Here is a 20,471-nt window from a genome sequence, read left to right as displayed (position 1 = left end):
CTACTCCATGTGTGACAGGTCAAGAATTCTTGGCCCCAATTGCCCTTGCCCCAGCTTGCTGTGGGGTGGAGGTTCTACACCTTGAGAGGTAAGCCAAGAAAACCAGTGGCTACCATCCCCACCACCAGCTATGGAGCAGTGACACAGGTGTTCTGCCTGGGGGAAGAGACCTGCAGTGAGAACAGAGTAGGAGTGAAATTGACTTTATTTGGTACATAGGGAAACTTGAAGCCTTTGGACACTGTTGAAAACAATGGAGACTTTGGTGGTAAACAGTCAAGAGACTGGATTCTCCATGAGAGCAACATGCTAAACCATAGGCCAGCTAATAGTTTAACAGAGAGAACGAGGGAAAAAGACAGCTGGAAGAGCCCTCGTGGGGTCAGAACAAGCCTCAAAGACTACCCCTGCCAAGGGGCCCAAATTTAGTTGGATCAGATTGTGGACAATTTATGCTCCAGCATATTATCAAAAATAATAGCACAGTCAGCCTCCATGAGTGGAGAGTAACAGCTGAGTGTGATAGCAATAGAGGCAGGCAGCTTAACAGAGTTCAGGGAAAGAGACAGTTAAGGGAGCCCTACTAAAAACCACTGCTATCCCAGGCTGACTGCCCATGACCAAGGCTGCATCCTCTGAGTAGCAACATCAGAGGCTGCACACTGAAGGGGAAATAGACTTCACTGAAATAGTCCAGCCAAGTCACAGACAAGCAACCAACAAGACCTTGAGGGGATGGGATCAGTATCCAGAGTTGCTACAATACATTATCTACATTGCCCAATTTTCAACAAAAAATTGAGACATGCAAAGAAACAGCAAAATGTGACCCATACACAAGAAAGAAGCAGGCAACAGAAATTGCACAAGAAAGAAGCAGGCAACAGAAATTGCTCTTTGAGAAGTCTTAGATGTCATACTTAGCCAATATAGACTTCAAAGCAACTATTATAAATGTATTCAGAGAACTAAATGAAACTGGCTTAAAGCAGTAAAAGAGGGCATGGTGATGATATCTCATCAAATAGAGAATATCGGTAAATAGAAATTTTTAAAAAAGAACCACAGGGGAATTCTGGAGTTTAAAAGTAAATAACCAAAATGAAAAATTCACTACAGGTGTTCAGCAGTATATTTGAGTTGACAGAAGAAAGGATCAGTGAAGAGAGGTTATGCAATCTGAAGGACAGGAAAAAAAGATAAAAATCAACAGAGCTTTAATGAAATGTGGGACATCTTTAAGCACACCAACATATGCATCATGGAAATACCAGAAGGAGAGGAAAAAAAAAGAAAAAAACGCTTGAAGAAATAATGGCTGAAAACTTCCCAACCTTCAAAATTTGATAAAAAACATTAATCTTCACATCCTAAAGCACAGCAAATTCCAAGTAACATAAACCCAAAGAGAGCCACATTGAGACGTATCATAGTAAAAATTTTGAAAACCAAAGACTTAGGGAATCTTGAATAGTACCTTGAAAGACAGAGATTGCCAGAGTCAATGAAAAAACAAGATCCAACTATATGTTATCTACAGGCAACACACTTTAGATTAAAAGATACAAATAGGTTGACAGTAAAAGGATGGAAAAAGATATACCAGGGACTAGTAGCTCAGAGGTTCCCTCTCTGATTGCTCCTGAGATGGCACACCCTTGGGCATACACATGGTCTTCCAGACTGCCAGAGGTGAATGTGATTTTATTTTTAAGCCTGGCTTCCTAGGAGTTGCCCTGAGTCAGAGTAGTTTATTGTTCACTTGATGTTTAGTTAGAGGTTGTATTAAGTCCCAGTGAGCTTCTGTCCTGTGTTGATGGATCTGTATGTGGTTTGGTAAATGCCTTCAAGTCTTTCTCATGTACTGCTAGGATTGCTCTGTAGAGGGTACAGCCTAGCACATGTACGCAGCCTTCCCAGCTCCCAGAGTTGCCTGTGATCCCAGGAGGGCTCTCTTTGGCTGTCTCTTTCCCTGGTTCTCTCTATTAAATGTCTATTTGCTCTGATGTTTTGGGGTTTTTTGTTTTTGTTTTTGTTTTTTATATCATGGAGCTATACATACCAGCCTTCTCTTAATTGCTCCTCACCAAGTTCTCCATTATTTTCAACAACATCCATAGGCATGGAGTTCCCCACATACTGTTCCAAGTTAAATTCAGTCCTTTCAGGCAGAGCTCTTCATCCTTTTGGCCTGCCTTTCCCCCTGAGCAGAACACCTGTGCCAATGCTCCTGGGCCAGGGACAGGACCACTTTTCCTGTAGTGCCACCCCATTCTGGGGCCACTTGAGGCTGGAGGTGGCAGTCCCTGGTCTTCTCTGTTGCCCTTCCCCATGTGGAACCTCCACCCCACAAGTGAGCCCCAGCTCTCAGGGGCGATGGGGTCTCAGTATTCTTGGCCTGCCACGGCTGGGGTAGGACGTCCACCCTACCAGTGGGGGCTGGGTGAGGAAGGAAACCGTGGTTTTCTCTGCCTGCCTATCTGGAATAGAGCTGTGACATGGGACTAAAGGGAATGAGAAACTCAGGCAGCTTGCCTCTCCCAGAGTGAAACTATAACCCCAGACTAGAAGTTGGAGGGAGAGGGAGTCTCTATGTTGGCCATGCCTGCCTGGAGTAGAGCACCGGGGTAGGGCTTCCGTAACATATAGCTGGTTCGGTGGGATAAGGGAGCAGGTCATGGTTCAAATGCCATAGACGCTTGCTGTTCTCACCAAGAGTTACTAGATTTTATTGAATAAATGTTTCTGCATGTGCTGAATGCCCTTAGGACAATTTCCAGAGACTTTAAATGATTGTATTTTATAATTTTCGCCAGTTAAATTGTTGTTTTGCTAGGGAGAGTGTCTGCTAAGTTCCTTGCTGCACGGCTCCCTAAGTCCATGTTTCATTTTTTTTTTTGTGAGGAAGATCAGCACTGAGCTAACATCTGATGCCAATCCTCCTCTTTTTGCTGAGGAAAACTGGCCCTGAGCTAACATCCGTGCCCATCTACCTCCACTTTATATGGGAGGCCGCCACAGCGTGGCTCTACAAGCGGTGTGTCGGTGCGTGCCTGGGATCCGAACCGGCGAACCCCGGGCCACCACAGCAGAGCGCAAGCACTTAACTGCTTGCGCCACCGAGCCAGCCCCCCATGTTTCATTTTTAATTTTGATATATATTAAGACATAGTTTGGAGTTTGACTCCTCTTTCGTGTAGAATTAGAAAAAATACTTTTATTACCTAATGTTTAGAATTCATTTTACACTTGATTTTATTTCAAAAAATTGAGATAAGAAACAAAGTTTCAGGATTTTACCACTTAAAAAATTAGGGTAGCTTTAGTATTTATTCTTAATAAATTGGATATAATTATCATTACATTTTTCTCTTACATCTTCAATTTCAATGGCTGTGATGATGAATCTAAGGAAACCTATCTTGATTCAAATTTGGAGAATTATCAATTTAACTTTTGTTACAACATCTCTGCTCCTTATGTATCCTGCCTTCATCCAAGTGTTTGCTTATTATGGATATAAATAAATAGTAAATAAAGGACTTACTGAGTGATTTACTGAATAATAATGGCTAAAACAAAATAATAATGATTTGAAAACTGTAAGGATTTTAATGGGGCTCAGCTAAGTAAAGAGGCATGAACACATTCACCTCAGGAGCAGGGCAAAGTGGTGAAGATTGCAGGTTCTGAAGAGACTTCAAGTTCATTCCTGGCTGTATGACTTTAGTTGAGTTACTTACCTCTCTGTTCCTCAGTTCCTTATCTACTAAAGGAACATGATAGTATGTCCTACATCATGTGGTAGGTCATGAGGATTAATAAACAGTGCATTTAACTGCTTAGAACAGCTCCTGGCATGTGGTAGGTATTTAATAATTGTTATTACTTTTTATTTCATGTACATTACCCACTTATGCTCCTAAGTATGAATTCAGAGGGCATTACTCCATTTTAAAGATCAAACAGAATGTGTATAATTTTTTTCTTTATTTAAAAAATTAAAGCAAATTATCTTTAGTGTTATAAATACTTGGAATACCTTACAGAGCTCTTGATTCTGATTCTGAATTTACTAATACAAATAGATAATAAGAATAAGCTACACCCTTGTTCTTTGAGTATATTGCTTTTAGCAATTTCTTAGCCTCACTTTTATCAGTCTTATCAAAACAACACATCTTATTAACCACTCAGGATTAGTTATACAAAGAGGTTTCCCATGAGAGAACTGAATTTTCTTCCATCAGGATTGTCTAAGCAGAATCAAAAAAACAAAAAAGACCAAACACCTCTCTAGAAGGAAAGCTGCATGAGGGCGGGAACCTTGCTCACTTATTCGCTGCAGAATACCCGGCTCCAGAGCAGTGCCTGGGATATATCACATATTCAACGTAGATATATGTAGACCATATGAATGGGTTTTGACTTAGCATGCTGTCCTCAGGCAGTGCTGCCCATCAGGTGTGTGGGTGGGTGTGCTTAGGCCTCGGCTGAAGCCTGGGCCAGTCTGAGAGAGCTGGGTACTGAGAGGAGGGAGTGGGATGGGAAGGGCATGTTCAAAGAAAGAGAAGGACTAAGATATGTAGCAAACCTCCTTCAAAGGTTTAGGGGAGATGAGAAGGAAAAGGGAAGGGGCAAAAGAGGGATGGAAAAATAAAAAACAACCAAGATGGGGATGCCTTTTGTAAATCAAGGAAGAGGTATTTTGTAAATAAAGGAAGACTAATCAGTAATGGCAAATGTTGTAGAGGTTGAAACAGATGAAGACAAGAAAGTAACACTAAATTTCATGGTTAGGAAGCTTGGAGTATCCTCAGTGGAGTGCTGGGTGCAGAAGCAGATTGCATTGGGAAAAGGAATGAGAGTGTGGGGAGAAAGTGGAAGCAGCAGGTATTAGGTTGGATTTTCAAGACATTTGATCTTGATACTATTAGACTATGTGGAAGTTAGAGAAACAACTGTGTTTAGATAGGATGTGTGTTTGTATTCTTAGCTTTGGGGAGATACAAGCATATTTAAGGATCCAGAGGAAACTCACTTCCCTCCCTTCCCCCAGAAAAAACACAGGAAGAAATGAATATGTAGGAAAAAAGATGTAAATAACATTCTGAGTTCTAAAGATAGATAAGAGAAAGAACGTACAGCTTAGGTGGGGCCAAAGAAGGGCCCTCTCACTAGGAGAATAAAAGTAAAGAAGAGAAGCACCTGGGGAAAGTGAAGGGAAAAGGGGGATATTGTCCTGCCCTAGAACCAAACAGCCTAAACCAGAGTTGAAGATACAGGTATCTTTCTGCTTTAACAAGGCAAGAGAACCTGAAATCAGATCAGGAGCCCAGTCTGCCTTACAGGAAAAGATGTCCTTTAGACTGAGAAGGAGCATTCCAAAATATAGTTGGACTCAAGGACCATCAAAACAGGCCAAGGACAAGACCCTTCTTAACTCCTACCACAACAGTAGATATGTTATTGCAATGGCGTTAATAAATCAGTGTTGCATCCTATCTACTATCAATTAAGAATTCCTAGAACAGAAAAGAAAAATGTATGGCGAAGTGGATGATAGGATACCACAGCCAAAAAAAAATTTTTCATATTACAGTATCATTATGAAATATTGATGTCTAATATATAGGAAGATGAATGGTATATGTTGATATTTTATTTCATCTTTAAACTTAACATAGATACTAACGTGCATACTTCAGTTTAATTACAAGATATTCCTTTATGTTTTCTTTTTCTTTAAGCTGCTAATAGTAAATGGATCCATGAACATCCAGAAAGTGCATATAACCTTGTGAATTCTCCACACTTAAAACCTGCCTGGGTCTTAGACAGAGCACTTTGGCATTTATCCTGTGAAGTTGCAGAAGGGAAATACAAAGAAAAAGGAGTACCTGCTCTGATTGAAAATGATCATCAAATGAATGTCAGTATGTCTAGAGGACTACCACACTAAAACAGAATAACAAAATTTCTAAAGTGCAGGGCCGGCCCCGTGGCTTAGCGGTTAAGTGTGCACGCTCTGCTGCTGGCAGCCCGGGTTCGGATCCCGGGCGCGCACCGAGGCACCGCTTCTCTGACCACGCTGAGGCTGCGTCCCACATACAGCAACTAGAAGGATGTGCAGCTATGACATACAACTATCTACTGGGGCTTTGGGGGGAAAAATAAATAAATAAAATAAAATTATTAAAAAAAAATTTCTAAAGTGCAGATTAAATGTATGGTTGAAAATTATTTAGAATCTGTCTTTTAATATGCTAAATAATATTTAGTAAAAAGATTTTAAATATATATATATATATTTTTTAACTATTGACATTTTTCAGTGCATTCGAAAAATAATTTGGGAGGATATTTATCCAAAGATTCGACTCTGGGAATTTTTCCAAGTAGATGTTTTCAAAGCAGTTGAGCAATTTAGAGGACTTCTTACACAAGGTAAAGGATATACACTAGAATGTTTCTATCAATTTTAAGAAATTTAAAGTTACTATTAACGGGCTAACTTAACACATTATTAAATCTGTTATTATATGATGTTTGTGTTGTTTTTAATACTGCAAAAAATATGATTCTGGAAGCTGAGAGCAGAGACATCTAAAGGGCATGTCGCAATAATACATAATTATTTCCCTTGGGGACTGTTGCTTACTATTGGTTCCTTAGCATAATGCTCAGAATACAGTGGAGCTCAATATATATTTGTTAGATGCATGAATGGGAAGTAAGGAGAGCAGATTATTTCAAGCTGCCAAAGGCTTGAAACAGGCTTTGAATCTGAGAGATGTAATGGTCTTCTGTTGGCTAAAGTAGGAATCTTAACTGAGGTAGAGGGGCTTCCAGCTGATGGTACCCCCATTTAGGCCACCTAACCACTGGTGAGACTAACCCAGATATTAGCCAGAACAAAAGGTAAAGAAACACATCTTCAGTTAAGGACATAACCTCAAGAAGTTAATCATTGTGTTCTCAACAAAGTAGGATGGGAGAAACCATGCTAAAAGAGAAATTAAGGTTTTTAGGAGGCAAATTGGAGAGAAAGATTATAAAGAATGTATCTGCAATTAGTGTAGGACAGCCTAACAGCGAGGCTCTTTACTGGATCTTCAAATAAGGAATTCTCCTTCTCATCTAGAAGGAGATGAGACTCTAGCTCTAGAAACTAGAAACTAAGAGTTAGATTAGGACCCAGAAATACTGCCTTCAAAGTAGAAGTCAGTCAGGTCCGGGAAGCTTAGGGTCAGATTCACACTTCAGCTTTCACAACTGTGTAACATTTTAATACATGAATTTTTTGTATTAACTTTCCTTCCTGTTTCATTTTACTAAAGAGTCTCCATCTTCCCTTCCCTCTGATATTTATAAGCTGTATTATTTATATGCAATAGTGTATGCTCACAGTAAACAAGAAAAAGCCAAACAGTGCAAAAATATAAAAAATAGAATGTGTGACTTCCTCTTCCCCAAAACCCACGTCTTAGAGGGAACTACCGATTAATAGTTTCTTGTGTTTCTTTTCAGACTCTTTTTGAAATAAATTCAAATTTTATATACATTTCTGTATAATTATGTATATATAAATTACAAACATAAGTTTTATATTTATATCTATTTTATACACATACAAATAAGACTACAGCATACAGACCGTTTAACAGCTTGTTCTTTTAGTTGACAATATGATTTTATTACAGCTAATTATTTCTTTTAACCTCTAGATAGCAATACACCATTTTAAAGTCCTTGAATTTCTTTAGCCTTTTTGATAGATTATTTCGGTTTTTGCATTGTTCATTGATTCATTCAATACATATTTATTGAACCACATACTGTGTGCTAGGCACTCTTCCAGGCATGGGGAGTCAATGGTGAACATCACAAGCCCTTGCCCTAGTAGAATTTATATTCTTATAAGCAGTACTACAGAAAATATGTCCTGGTACATGTTATCTTTACTTGCTTATGTGAGTAAATCTGTAGGATAAATTGTTAGACATAGAATTACTGAGTCAAAGGGTATACAAATTTAGTGATAAATTTACAATACATATTGTAAAAATTGCTTTTCAACACAAGTTGTACCAGTTTACGTTATCAGTAACTAAACCCTCACCAACATTAGATACTATTAATCTTTATAATCTTTGTCAATCAGGCAAAGTATTCCTTATTTTAATTGACATTTCTTTGCTAATTAGTGAAATATTTTTCACATGTTAATTAATTCTTCCATTAATTGCCTATTAATATTCTTTCCCTATTTTTCTATTGGGTTGTCTTTTTCATATTGACTTACAATAATAATACATTTGGTGATTCCTTATTATACTGGCCTCAGATATGTCCTGCTGGTATGCTGTTGATCTTCTAACTCTTGTTGATGGTGGTATTTTTTTTTCAGTATAGTGAAATTTGTCAGTCTTTTCTTTCATGGTTTCAGATTTCACATCATGCTTAGAAAAGACCTATCAACAGTCTATGTTTTCTTCTAATAATCTTATTTATATTTTACATTTAAATATTTAATATACTTGGAATTTACTTTTATATATTATATAAAGAAGGTATTTATTTTTATTCAAAAAATGTTGAGTTGGTAATCTATCCTTTTTCACTGATTTGGAGGACTACCCTAATACTTCATAGTGTATAGTCATATAATAAATTTACATGGATCTGTTCTCTGTGCCATTCCAGTGATCTATCTGTCCTTTATTCTACCAATACTGAAGACTGTTTTATAATTTACACTAATTGTGTAGCTTTTTCTCTTTTTCAAGCATTTCTTGGCAGTTTTCATATATTTACTCTTCCAGATGATCTTCAGAAACTAGATTTTAAGAATCTGTTTATATTTTATCTTATTTTGTTTGTGCTTTTTTAAGCCATTTCAAAGTCTCTTTAGAACAAGCTAGATATTAGTTAGTTAATATAAGTCAAGCCCAGTGGGGCAATCCTGCACAAACACTTGATTTATTAGGAAGAAGTTCCAGAAAAAGAATGAAAATTCCCCCCATAAGACATTTATTTACTTTTTTCATTTTTTATTATTATGTAAGGAATATGCTTATTGGTGAAAAGGAAAAAAGTATAAAAACAAACCTATGTGCTTCTTTCAGAGAATGCAAAGAAAGTCAGGTCGTTAATAAGACTTACTTTAGAATAGAAAGCATTCTTGAAAAAGAATTCCTGATGTTAGTGTATTTGGTGGCCCCTGGAAAGAAAAGTCGTACCGCCAAAATCCTTAATGCCCTAAAACAAGTAGAATAAGCGAATGCTGACTGAGGCAGAAAAGTGGGACTGGGGTTGAACTGTTGGGAATCCTTGTGTTTTTCTTCTGTAACGTTGTTTCTTCTCAATCTCTCAATCAATCTCTCCCTCTCTCCCTCTCTCTCCCTCTCTCTCCCTCTCTCTCCCTCTCTCTCCCTCTCCCTCCCTCTCCCTCTCCCTCTTCTTCCCTCTCTCTCTCTCTCTCTGTCTCTGTGTGTGTGTGTGTGAGATGGTATGCAGGAGGATGGAGAGGGAGGTAGGAAGGATGCTTGTGAAATAAACATTTGTTTCACTTTCTGTGAAAAAAATTGAGAATTAAAAATTCAGAATTAGTAACAGTTATAATCTCCTTGTGGATATTTGCATTTAAGCTATCATCTTTTCTTTCTTTCAGAAAATAGGAAAATAATAACCAAGCCTGATCCAAAGCAACACCTTAAGATCATTCAGGATCCTGAATACAGACGTCTTGGCTGTACTGTAGATATGAACGTTGCACTAGCGACTTTCATACCACATGAGTATGTTATGTATTTTTTCTGTGAACTAAAGAATAATATTACTTATAAACCTTTATGGCTAGTATTATTTTCATACTATTTATTAGCAGCCTGAGTAGAAAATGAAATAAAGTAATTCACCATAATTGTACTACTTCAAACATGACATTTTCTGCCTTTTTCTATGTGCTGGTCCATGTTCCTCTACATGTGTATGTAAAAGTTTTTACAATTGGAAAACTTCTTCAGCCATAGTTAAGATCCTGATGAAAATATTTAAAGTTTCTATGACCCTTCTTAGAAAAATTTTAAATTAAAAATTTTAAATGGTTGTAAAACCCTGAAATAATGTTTGTCTTGCTCTATCTACTCTAGTAATGGGCCAGCTGCAATTGATGAATGCTGTAATTGGTTCCACAAGAGAATTGAGGAATTAAATGCAGAGAAGCATCAACTTGTGAACTATCATCAGGAACAGGTTTTATCTACTTTTGAACTACTATTTTTCTTTGAGTCTTAATACTGTTTGTTGTTGTTGTTATTGACGTAACATAATTTAATGTTTTCTAGGCAGTTAATTGCCTTTTGGGAAATGTGTTTTATGAACGACTGGCTGGCCATGGTCCTAAACTAGGACCTGTCACTAGAAAACATCCTTTAGTTACCAGGTATTCTATTTTTGTTTTCTTCTCATTAAAGGTTAAAAATTAAAAATTGTATTTAACTTTTCAAATTAACCTAAATGTTTCCTTTAAGGTATGACTTCAGTACATTTCTTAAATTGAAATAGAAGTTCTGATTTGGTAACTAGGCTTAATATTAATTTTGTTAGGCAAATCTTTAGTTAGAGAAACTATCATCAGTACGAACCAAGTTATAATGATTTACATTGCTGTTTCTGGGGGACTGCATACTTACTAATAAATTCAATGTTAATCAAATTGAGCAAGCATTTAGCTCCTTATCTTATAAGTAATGTGCAGCATTACTAATATGCAACTAAAGCATAGCAAAAGCCTTTACAAAGTAACATCAATACCTCAGTGATTTTCTTAGTAATTTTATGAGCTTTTTTAAGTTATTTAAAATGTTAACCAGATATGCTATAATGTTAACTCTCCATTCCTCAAATCCTACTGGATTTATTCAGAAAGTCTACAGAAGATTTTTGACCTATATTGAAGTTTATTTCCCATAAATGGTGTCAAACTAATCTTATTTATTCTGTTCATTAGGGAAGAAGTTTAATTTTAATAGTGCTAATTCAAATTCTCTCCAAGGAGTTTCTCTGTATGGATTTAATATTTAATTCTATCTCCATAGATATTTTACTTTCCCATTTGAAGAAATGACACCCTCCACAGAAGAATCTATGATTCATCTCCCAAATAAAGCTTGTTTTCTGATGGCACATAATGGATGGGTGATGGGAGATGATCCCCTTCGAAACTTTGCTGAACCAGGTATGTCATTTTTGTTAACTTCTCTATGGATAGAGAGAGAAAAGTTCATGGCAAGCTCAAAATATAAACTTTTTATTGATTTTTTTTCCTCCATAGGCTAGTGGTTTTTAAGCTACTTCATCACAGAGGTGCCAGAGGTGCATACATTTTGAGAGAAAAGAGAAGGGATTGATAAAAAGGATGGGATTCATCTTCTCCTTTCCCTTCCTACCCCTTATCTCCTCAAACAGAATGACTTTCATAAATCTATTTCATATTGTGGTCCTGCATAAGATTTTATTTGGGCAAAAATTTATTCTATTGCATTTTCAAGGACATTTGAAATCACTGCTATTACAATTATATTGCCATAAGAGATATTTTCACTTATTAGCCAGAGGAATATTAAGGTATTTGAAAGGCAGTTAAACTAGAAACTAATTGTTTTTAGGTTCCCTCTCACTCCTAGCATCTTATTTTTCTACAGCTATTTCATTGCCAGGAAAATTTTGCAGGGACCTATCACTATATTTATTTTTCAGCATTTCAGAATTAAAAGTCTATTTGAATGACATTAAATTTAATTCAAAAATCTCATTTTTAAAAAAACAATATAACTTTAGGTTTAAGTATCTGCCCTCTCCATTTCTAGCCATTCTAAATGAAAAAACCCATTCTGTTCTATGCCATGGATTTAATGTAACTTGTTGCCAAAAATGGGCAGCGAAGTGGGGATGGAGCTTTAAATATTTTTGGTAGAACTCTAGCTTTACAAGGCCTATGATATTACTGTTACTATTTTCCTTTAAGAAGGAACTTAAATTTTTGACATTAAGCACACATTTTTAGAAGAGACTATAAGCTAGAATTTTAGCAAAATAGATGAGATACAAATTAATAATTTTTTAAAACTTTATCCCACACCATTTTAGATATAAGTTTAACCAATATATAGTTTGTGGTAGAAATAGGCAATGTGATTTTAAAACAATAGTATTTCCTTGAAGTGATTATCTTCGTTTTATTTCTTTTTTTTTTTAATTTTTTTTGAGAGGAAGATCAGCCCTGCGCTAACATCTGCCAATCCTCTGTTTTTTTTTGCTGAGGAAGACTGGCCCTGGGCTAACATCCGTCCCCATCTTGCTCCACTTTCTATGGGACACCACCAGAGCATGGCTTGCCAAGCGGCGCGTCGGGGATCTGAACCGGCGAACCCCGGGCCGCTGCAGCAGAGCGTGTACACTTAACCGCTTGTGCCACTGGGCCGGCCCCCGTTTTATTTCTTGAACCACTGAAAGCAAGCTCCTTTCTTAACAGGTTCAAACGTTTATCTAAGGAGAGAACTTATCTGCTGGGGAGACAGTGTTAAATTACGCTATGGGAGTACACCAGAGGACTGTCCTTACCTCTGGGCACACATGAAAAAATACACTGAAATAACTGCGACTTATTTCCAGGGAGTACGTCTTGATAACTGCCACTCAACACCAATTCATGTAGCCGAGGTACGGAAAAACAATTTGTCTACATTAAGAAAAGAAATTTGGTATTCTTTCCTTAAATAGAATATGCAAATACAGGTTTCCTTTTGCTAGTTGAACACCAGCATTGATTTGGTGGTAGTAGTGAACACTTTTGCATGATTTGCAAAATTTTAACAGTCTTTTGATGTGGTTGTCGTGGAATACTAGGCTATAAAGTTTAATGAGTTAATATTTTTATTTTAATTTAGGGAAGTAGATCATATTGTCTCTGATAATATATATACAACCATATTGCCATATATATTATTAAAATATTGTTACTATTTTAAGGAATTACTATTATTAATATTTTAATATATAAATATTAATTTGTCTTATTCTTGTTACTTTTTAGGTTGCTTTCAATATATTAGTAGCCACTGTGAAGTTGAATAGCTTATTACATATTATAGTGATTATAATATGTAACATTATAATGTTTATGTCAATATGTAAATTTATAATATATGTAATATAATAAATATGTAAAATTATAATATGATATGTAAGCACTAACATTACAGCATATCGAAGCTAGTTTTAGCCTCATTGATTCAATTTTTTATTAATTATTTACAAAAATGTAAGTGTAAACATAAAGCTTGTCTATTTCTCTTTGGCCTTTTTACAGTAACTTAAGCAATGCCAACATTTATAGCGTTATCTTCTATCTAATACAGCTTTGTAAACTCTTATAATTTTCATCCTGTTTATAAGATCAAAAGATAACTTCCTAGTGACAACTTAGTTGTCACTTAGTTCTTTGGAAATGTGTACTTATCTGAAAAATATCTATTTCTATAAGTTTAAAGCAGTAAATGTATATGTTTCGAGTCCTGTGATGAAAAATTGATTTGATTTGGAAGAATTTAGTGAGCATTAGTTAAGGTGGTAGAACGTGTTTTAGCTCCAAAAAATGGCAGAGGGTTTTTTTTATTGTGCCTTTAGCAACAGCAAAAAATATATACTTGTAAGATTGTTATAACATTATGGCAAAACAGAATATTAAAACTTAATTTGCTTAATTTTAAGTTATAAAACCCTCTAGGATCCTACTTGTTTGCTGATAGAATTTCAAGTGTTTTATTAACCTTTGTGCAAACGTTATGTTAAAAAAAAATTGGAGAACTGATCTGATTTCTGAAAGATTAAGAGTTGATTATCATCTGTAGGAAAAGCTCACTCAATCTGGTCAGTCAGACCTAATCTTTGCAATGGCTAAATGATTCACCAGCAGGGAATTTATCAATAATGGCTTACTTAGTCAACTGCCTGGAAATTAATAGTGTGATTAGAGGTTATTAAAAACAAACATGTAAAACAGGGGAAAACCTAGCAGAATTGCAGTGTTATGGTTTACTTTTTTTAATGTGACACTGACATTTTTATTCTTCCTTTTTTCCCCCTTGTGTCCCTATATCTTTGCAAAATCTAATCTTCCTTTTTAACTGTTTTATTCTCTTTATAAATTCTGTTGCCTGTGTGTATTGGTCTTTTTTATGTTTTCTTACATATGCACAATTAAATTTATTTGGAAATTCTTCTTGGATTTCCCTTTTGTGTTGCTGCTGCATGATATTTTCATATGTCACATCCATGCCTAGTCTTGCCTCCTGTTCTTCCTCCCACCCCAACCTTGCTTGTCTCTTTCTGTTACATTTGTAACTGTGCTTTTTGCAGTACATGTTGGATGCCGCTAGGAAGTTGCAACCCAATTTATATGTAGTAGCTGAACTGTTCACAGGAAGCGAAGACCTGGACAATATCTTTGTTACTAGACTGGGCATTAGTTCCTTAATAAGAGGTAGGCCTGTTGAAATGTGTTTCCCATCTAAAACTTTAATTTTTGTTCAAGTAGATTAAAAGGCATTTAATAGCTTGATATACAATTTTTAATAATTTTCAACATAGTTATTATTCTTTTAAATATTCTACACAAAATTTTCTAATAGTTACTCAGTCTGTTTTTATCAGTAAAACATTCTACATTGGGGTAAAATAGCTCATTTTAAATTAAAAGACCAGTGGGATGAATTGGTGACTCACGAACAAAACCATTTTTTTGTTGTTGAAAATATACAAATCTGTTTTTCATCTCCTACTTGGATATATGATATAATCTTTCAATTTTTTTTCCGTAGATTTTATATAACCAACATCCTAATAAACAACATATGTTCCCTTTTACCTGTATGAGCCATTTCTCCAGTTAAGTTATAGAGAAGACTTTTTTGTCACTTAAACGAATGGACATTTGTTTAAATGGTTAAAGCAGTTTTATTTTTGACAATATTTATGTGGTCTTGTTTTGAAAGTCAGTCATGATAAGAAATATGACCTCTTCTTGAATGTTAATAATTAAGATTGTTAAAATATTCTGTAATGCTTTGCAGAGGCAATGAGTGCATGCGATAGTCATGAAGAGGGCAGATTAGTTTACCGATACGGGGGAGAACCTGTTGGATCCTTTGTTCAGCCCTGCTTGAGGCCTTTAGTGCCAGCTATTGCACATGCCCTGTTTATGGATATCACCCATGATAATGAGTGTCCTATTGTGGTAAGCGTCCAATCTGTTTCTTGTGTTTACTTATTTTGCTAAGTGTTTTGATATTTAGTACTCTGATATTTAGTGGCAATAATATCCACATAACTTCAAAATAGTGGCTTAAATTTATAAGTGATTGTGGTACATAGTTTTTAGAATGTTTTGTTGTTTTAAAGCAAATTAATATATCTTATAGAATGTATTTATGTAATTATCCTTTTACTTCACTATGCAATAGGATGTAACTTTGCATTTGAAAGAAAATAAACTTTTGTTTTTTTTATTGTTGTCTAGCATAGGTCAGCATATGATGCTCTCCCAAGTTCCACGATTGTTTCCATGGCATCTTGTGCTAGTGGAAGTACTAAAGGCTATGATGAATTAGTGCCTCATCAGGTTTGTTTATGTGTTGTTTTTTAACATCCACATGGCCAACAACTTTGAGCATTTTTACCAAAAGTTCGCATTGTAATTAAAATGTAGCTAAGTTTCTACATTCTAAGGCTAAGTTTCAATTTTGTTCAGATTTCAGTGGTTTCTGAAGAACGGTTTTATACTAAGTGGAATCCTGAAGCATTGCCATCAAATACAGGTGAAGTTAATTTCCAAAGTGGAATTATTGCAGCCAGGCGTGCGATCAATAAACTTCATCAAGAGCTTGGGGCCAAGGGTTTTATTCAGGCAAGAAACTAAAGTTTCTAAATTTCTTTCTTAAGATTCAATTTCGGAGTAAATCTTTCCAGTTTGAGCGCTAACGTGCTCTCTTTTTCTGTTTCTCAGGTGTATGTGGATCAGGTTGATGAAGACATAGTGGCAGTAACAAGACACTCACCTAGCATCCATCAATCTGTTGTATCTGTGTCGAGAACTGCTTTCAGAAATCCCAAGACCTCATTTTACAGCAAGGAAGTACCTCAAATGTGCATCCCTGGTAATGCTATCTAAAAATGTTATTGTGATTATATTATATTGTTATATTAAATTATACTGTTATATTAAATTGTTGCTATATATCCTATATATTATAACACATTGCAAGTGTGAATGTAGTTGAGAAAAAGAATTAGAAATTTTTGGTAACTTATATTTTTACAACACGGAACAAAATCTGGACAGAAATACTTTCAAATGTTAACATTTTTTGAGTTGTGAAATAGTTTTGTTTTCATCTTAATACATTCCCTTATTTCCTAATTTGTATAAAATGAACATGTATTTGTTTTATACCCAGGAAAATATATATGTATATTCACATGTTTGTACATATGTATATGCATGTATATTTGTATGTGTGTCTAAGTGTGTTTTTGTGTATGTGTATGCTCATACATATACACATGTGTAAACCAAAGTGAAAAATAGTTTAATATATAAGGCTCTTCATAATCCAACCTCATCTACCTTTCTAGTCCTACATCACTCCACTATTTCAGCCGAATAGATGTTTTCACTGCTCCCTGAGTAGTCTTACTTCCACCTATATATGAATTCTTTATGTCTTTCAAGGACTAAAGTTCCACCTCCTTTGAGAAGCTTTCTCTTAAGTACTCGATGATCTCTATAACAATTATAGTCTCTCTCTATATCACTCCGTTGACACTTAATTATAAAATACATCCGTGAGTGTATATCTTTATCATTGCTTGATTTTTTTCTAGATGTGTGTATTTTATTTCCTTACTTATTATTATATATAATATATTAGAGCATAACATGCTCCTATGAATACAGCAACTGTCAAAGTCTGTTGATTAATTGAGTGAATGAAGATTCCCATAAAAATCTTCATATTCTATATTGGTTGCTAGTTGCTAAATATGCATAACTCCAATTTTTAAAAATTATCAACATGAATAGTTTTAGGGTTAAATGTTCATTAGTTTTTTTAACTGTTCACAAATTTATATTCAGTAATCTCATCTGATTGTTTCTAATGTACTGTATAGTTTTACATGGCTGCAATCAGTGTGCACAGTATTATCTCAGGTTTTGTTTTGGTCACTAATCATTCTTAAAACATTTCCATTTTGTCAGTCAACAAAATTGTGATTTTTGTTATGTTCAACGTTTCATATTTTCTTATATTAGTATTCCCTTTTTAATATTATTTAGAATGTTTAGTAGTGTTCTTCTTTAAGATTTTAATATACACCAGGAATACTTTTCTCTTTTGAACCATTTTCTTAGTATATATTTCAAGAAGGAGAACTTCTGGATCAAAAGGTCCTGTCTTGTCAGATTAATGGCTTAAAGCTTAATTATTTAAATAATACAAGTTGAAGTTTTATATATCCTTTGACCCAGCAATTCCACTCCCAGCTATATATCTGAAAACCTCTCATGTATTTCCATTAGAGGACATGCACAAGAATTTTTTGTGTGTGTGTGAGGAAGACCAGCCCTGAGCTAACATCTGATGCCAATCCTCCTCTTTTTTGCTGAGGAAGACTGGCCCTGGGCTAACATCTGTGCCCATCTTCCTCTACTTTATATGGGACGCCGCCACAGCATGGCTTAACAAGCCGTGTGTTGGTGTGCGCCCGGGATCCGAACCAGCGAACCCTGGGCTGCCACAGCGGAGCGTGTGCACTTAACTGCTTGCACAAGAATATTTATTGTAACATGATTTATAATAGAGAAAAATGAGTGACAATGTTAATAAAATGAATGCATTTTGGTGTATTCATACAGTGGAATACTATTTGGCATTTGAAATAAATGAGCTAGAGCTAATACAGCAATGTGAACAAATCTAAAAAACACAGTGTTGTCCAATAGGAAGCAAGTTCCAGAAATATATATATATATAACTTGAATCCACTTTAATAAAACTGGGAAATATGGAAAATAATGTAAGTTGTTCAGGGGCCAGCCCCATGGCGTAGTGGTTAAGTTTGGCATGCTCCACTTTGGTGACCTGTGTTTGCAGGTTCACATCCCAGGTGTGGACCTACATCACTCATTAACCATGCTGTGGTGACAACCCACATACAAAATAGAGGAAGGTTGGCACAGCTGTTAGCTTAGGGCTAATCTTCCTCAAGCAAAAAAAAGAGAAAGATTGGCAACAGATGTTAGCTCAGGGTGAATCTTCCTCAGCAAAAAAAAATTAAAAATATGATTTGTTCAGGGAAACATACGTATATAGTAAAAATGCACAGGATCAGTGAACGCCAAACTGCTGGCTACCTCTGCAGGGGAAGGAAGTGTACACATGGGCTTCAGTTGGATTTGTAATGTTTTCTTAAGCTAGGTAATAGGATCCGAGTGTTTTAAATTTTTTCCTGCTTTTTGTATTTCTGAAATATTCCATTTTTAAAAGATGTAAGCCTTTTAAGTGATTTACTTTCTCTCTGCTCAAAATTAAGAAGGTTGTATATTGTTCTCCAGAGCTAAGCCATTATTACTTGATAAGATCTCTTTTCAAATAAAGCTTTGTTAATTAAGTTGTGATTTTTGTTTTTTAAAAAGCCTTGTGTGAAAAGTACATCTTGGGTAGAATCATCTACTTTCAGACTGTTTTGTATTTTTTTAATTAACTGATAGTTCGTATTCAACTTTAAGTTAAATGATTTCAAATGCTTTTAGCAATTCCCAATTTCAGAGGGTTTAATATGAAATTTTGTTAAAATTTTTATATATTTCTAGGCAAAATTGAAGAAGTAGTTCTTGAAGCTAGAACTATTGAGAGAAATACAATACCTTATAAGAAGGATGAGAATTCAATCAATGGAATGCCAAATATCACAGTAGAAATTAGAGAACATATTCAGGTATTTGGGACTCTCATCTTTCTACTGTGTTTAAGATTTTAAAGACAGAATTATTTATTGAATGGTTTTATATAATTTTTTTGAAGCTTAATGAAAGTAAAATTGTTAAACAAGCTGGAGTTGTCACAAAAGGACCCAATGAATATGTTCAAGAAATAGAGTTTGAAAACTTGTCCCCAGGAAGTGTTATTATATTCAGGTATGTTAATTAGAGTTCAAACTGTTGACCTGCTTATAAATAAAATAGTTTATATATACTGTTGATTTTGAGTAAATTACTCCTAAAAATTAACCATTTTTTAATTAATGTTTTCAGAGTTAGTCTTGATCCACATGCACAAGTAGCTGTTGGAATTCTTCGAAATCATCTGACGCAGTTCAGTCCTCACTTTAAATCTGGGAGCCTTGCTGTTGACAATTCAGATCCTATATTAAAAATTCCTTTTGCTTCGTAAGTATGCCTTATTTTATGGAAATTTGCCACTTTAATAACTGATAAATTACCACAAGCCTGATTTAAGCAGTTTTAAGGGTCTTCTATATTCTTGCTGCTCAAAGGGTAGTCCCAGGACCAGCAGTGTCAGCATCACCTGTTGTTAACATTTTGCCCTGTTGCTTTATCATTTGTATGTGTGCTTGCATGCACGCTCTCTCACACTCATGTACTCTTTATATATAGATATAGATACATACATGCATACATACACACACATATATATGTCTCTGTATACATACACACACAAATTTTTCTCAACTATTTGAGACTAAGTTGCATACATCATACTCCTTACTACATCATTTTTTTAATGCCCAAGTATTATTCTAATGTATGGCTTTACTATAATTTATTTAATCAGTCTCCATTTTTTGGACATCAGGGTTGCTTCCAGTTATTCCCTATTATGTATGTCTTTGTACATTCATCTTTGCATAAATCCTTAGTTATTCCCTTACTAGATGGTCCCACATAGTACCGAAGAGTATGAGTTTTGAAATTTAGGGCTGATTTAACTCCAGCTTCGCCACTGTTAGTATGATCTAGGAAAAGTTATTTAGACTCTCTTCATTCTCGTTTCCTCATCTGGAAAATGGGCCTTGTAATAATGCCTACCTCTTAGATTTTGTAAGGGTTAACTAAGATATTTCATATGAAGCACTTAATACGATGCACAGCACATAATAAGTGCTCAATCTATGTTTGCTGTCATAAGGACTAGGATAATTTCCAGAAATGGAATTTCTGGGTTAGACTATATCCATATATATGAGGCTTTTAATATTACCAAATCCCCTCCAGAAAGATTGTATTAGTTAATATTTTCAGTTCTATGTAAGAGAGTCCATTATCTCACATCCTTACCAACACTGAGTATGTATTATTATAATGTGATGTTTAAGAGCATAGAATA

General features: G+C 35.2%; 1 protein-coding gene across 2 annotated transcripts in view; it reads left to right on the top strand.

Annotated features, from left to right (window-relative positions):
* The window catches only part of AGL (amylo-alpha-1,6-glucosidase and 4-alpha-glucanotransferase), a 68,808-nt gene that overhangs the window by 16,749 nt on the left and 31,588 nt on the right, over positions 1-20,471 (top strand). For both annotated transcript variants that reach the window (XM_087446807.1, XM_087446800.1), the window contains exons 6-20: positions 5,751-5,932; positions 6,336-6,447; positions 9,674-9,800; positions 10,155-10,257; positions 10,350-10,447; positions 11,103-11,242; positions 12,539-12,726; positions 14,425-14,548; positions 15,138-15,301; positions 15,584-15,685; positions 15,815-15,970; positions 16,070-16,220; positions 18,938-19,062; positions 19,149-19,261; positions 19,379-19,513. In XM_087446807.1, the coding sequence (XP_087302933.1) occupies positions 5,751-5,932; positions 6,336-6,447; positions 9,674-9,800; positions 10,155-10,257; positions 10,350-10,447; positions 11,103-11,242; positions 12,539-12,726; positions 14,425-14,548; positions 15,138-15,301; positions 15,584-15,685; positions 15,815-15,970; positions 16,070-16,220; positions 18,938-19,062; positions 19,149-19,261; positions 19,379-19,513 (2,020 nt within the window). The remainder of the gene's footprint in view (positions 1-5,750; positions 5,933-6,335; positions 6,448-9,673; positions 9,801-10,154; positions 10,258-10,349; positions 10,448-11,102; positions 11,243-12,538; positions 12,727-14,424; positions 14,549-15,137; positions 15,302-15,583; positions 15,686-15,814; positions 15,971-16,069; positions 16,221-18,937; positions 19,063-19,148; positions 19,262-19,378; positions 19,514-20,471) is intronic.

Source organism: Ceratotherium simum, chromosome 2 (assembly GCF_057802395.1).
Source record: "Ceratotherium simum simum isolate JZ-2026a chromosome 2, ASM5780239v1, whole genome shotgun sequence".
NCBI classification, from domain to species: Eukaryota; Metazoa; Chordata; class Mammalia; order Perissodactyla; family Rhinocerotidae; genus Ceratotherium; species Ceratotherium simum.
Note: the sequence above shows the minus strand (reverse complement) of the source record. Positions and strands in the feature narration are given on the sequence as shown.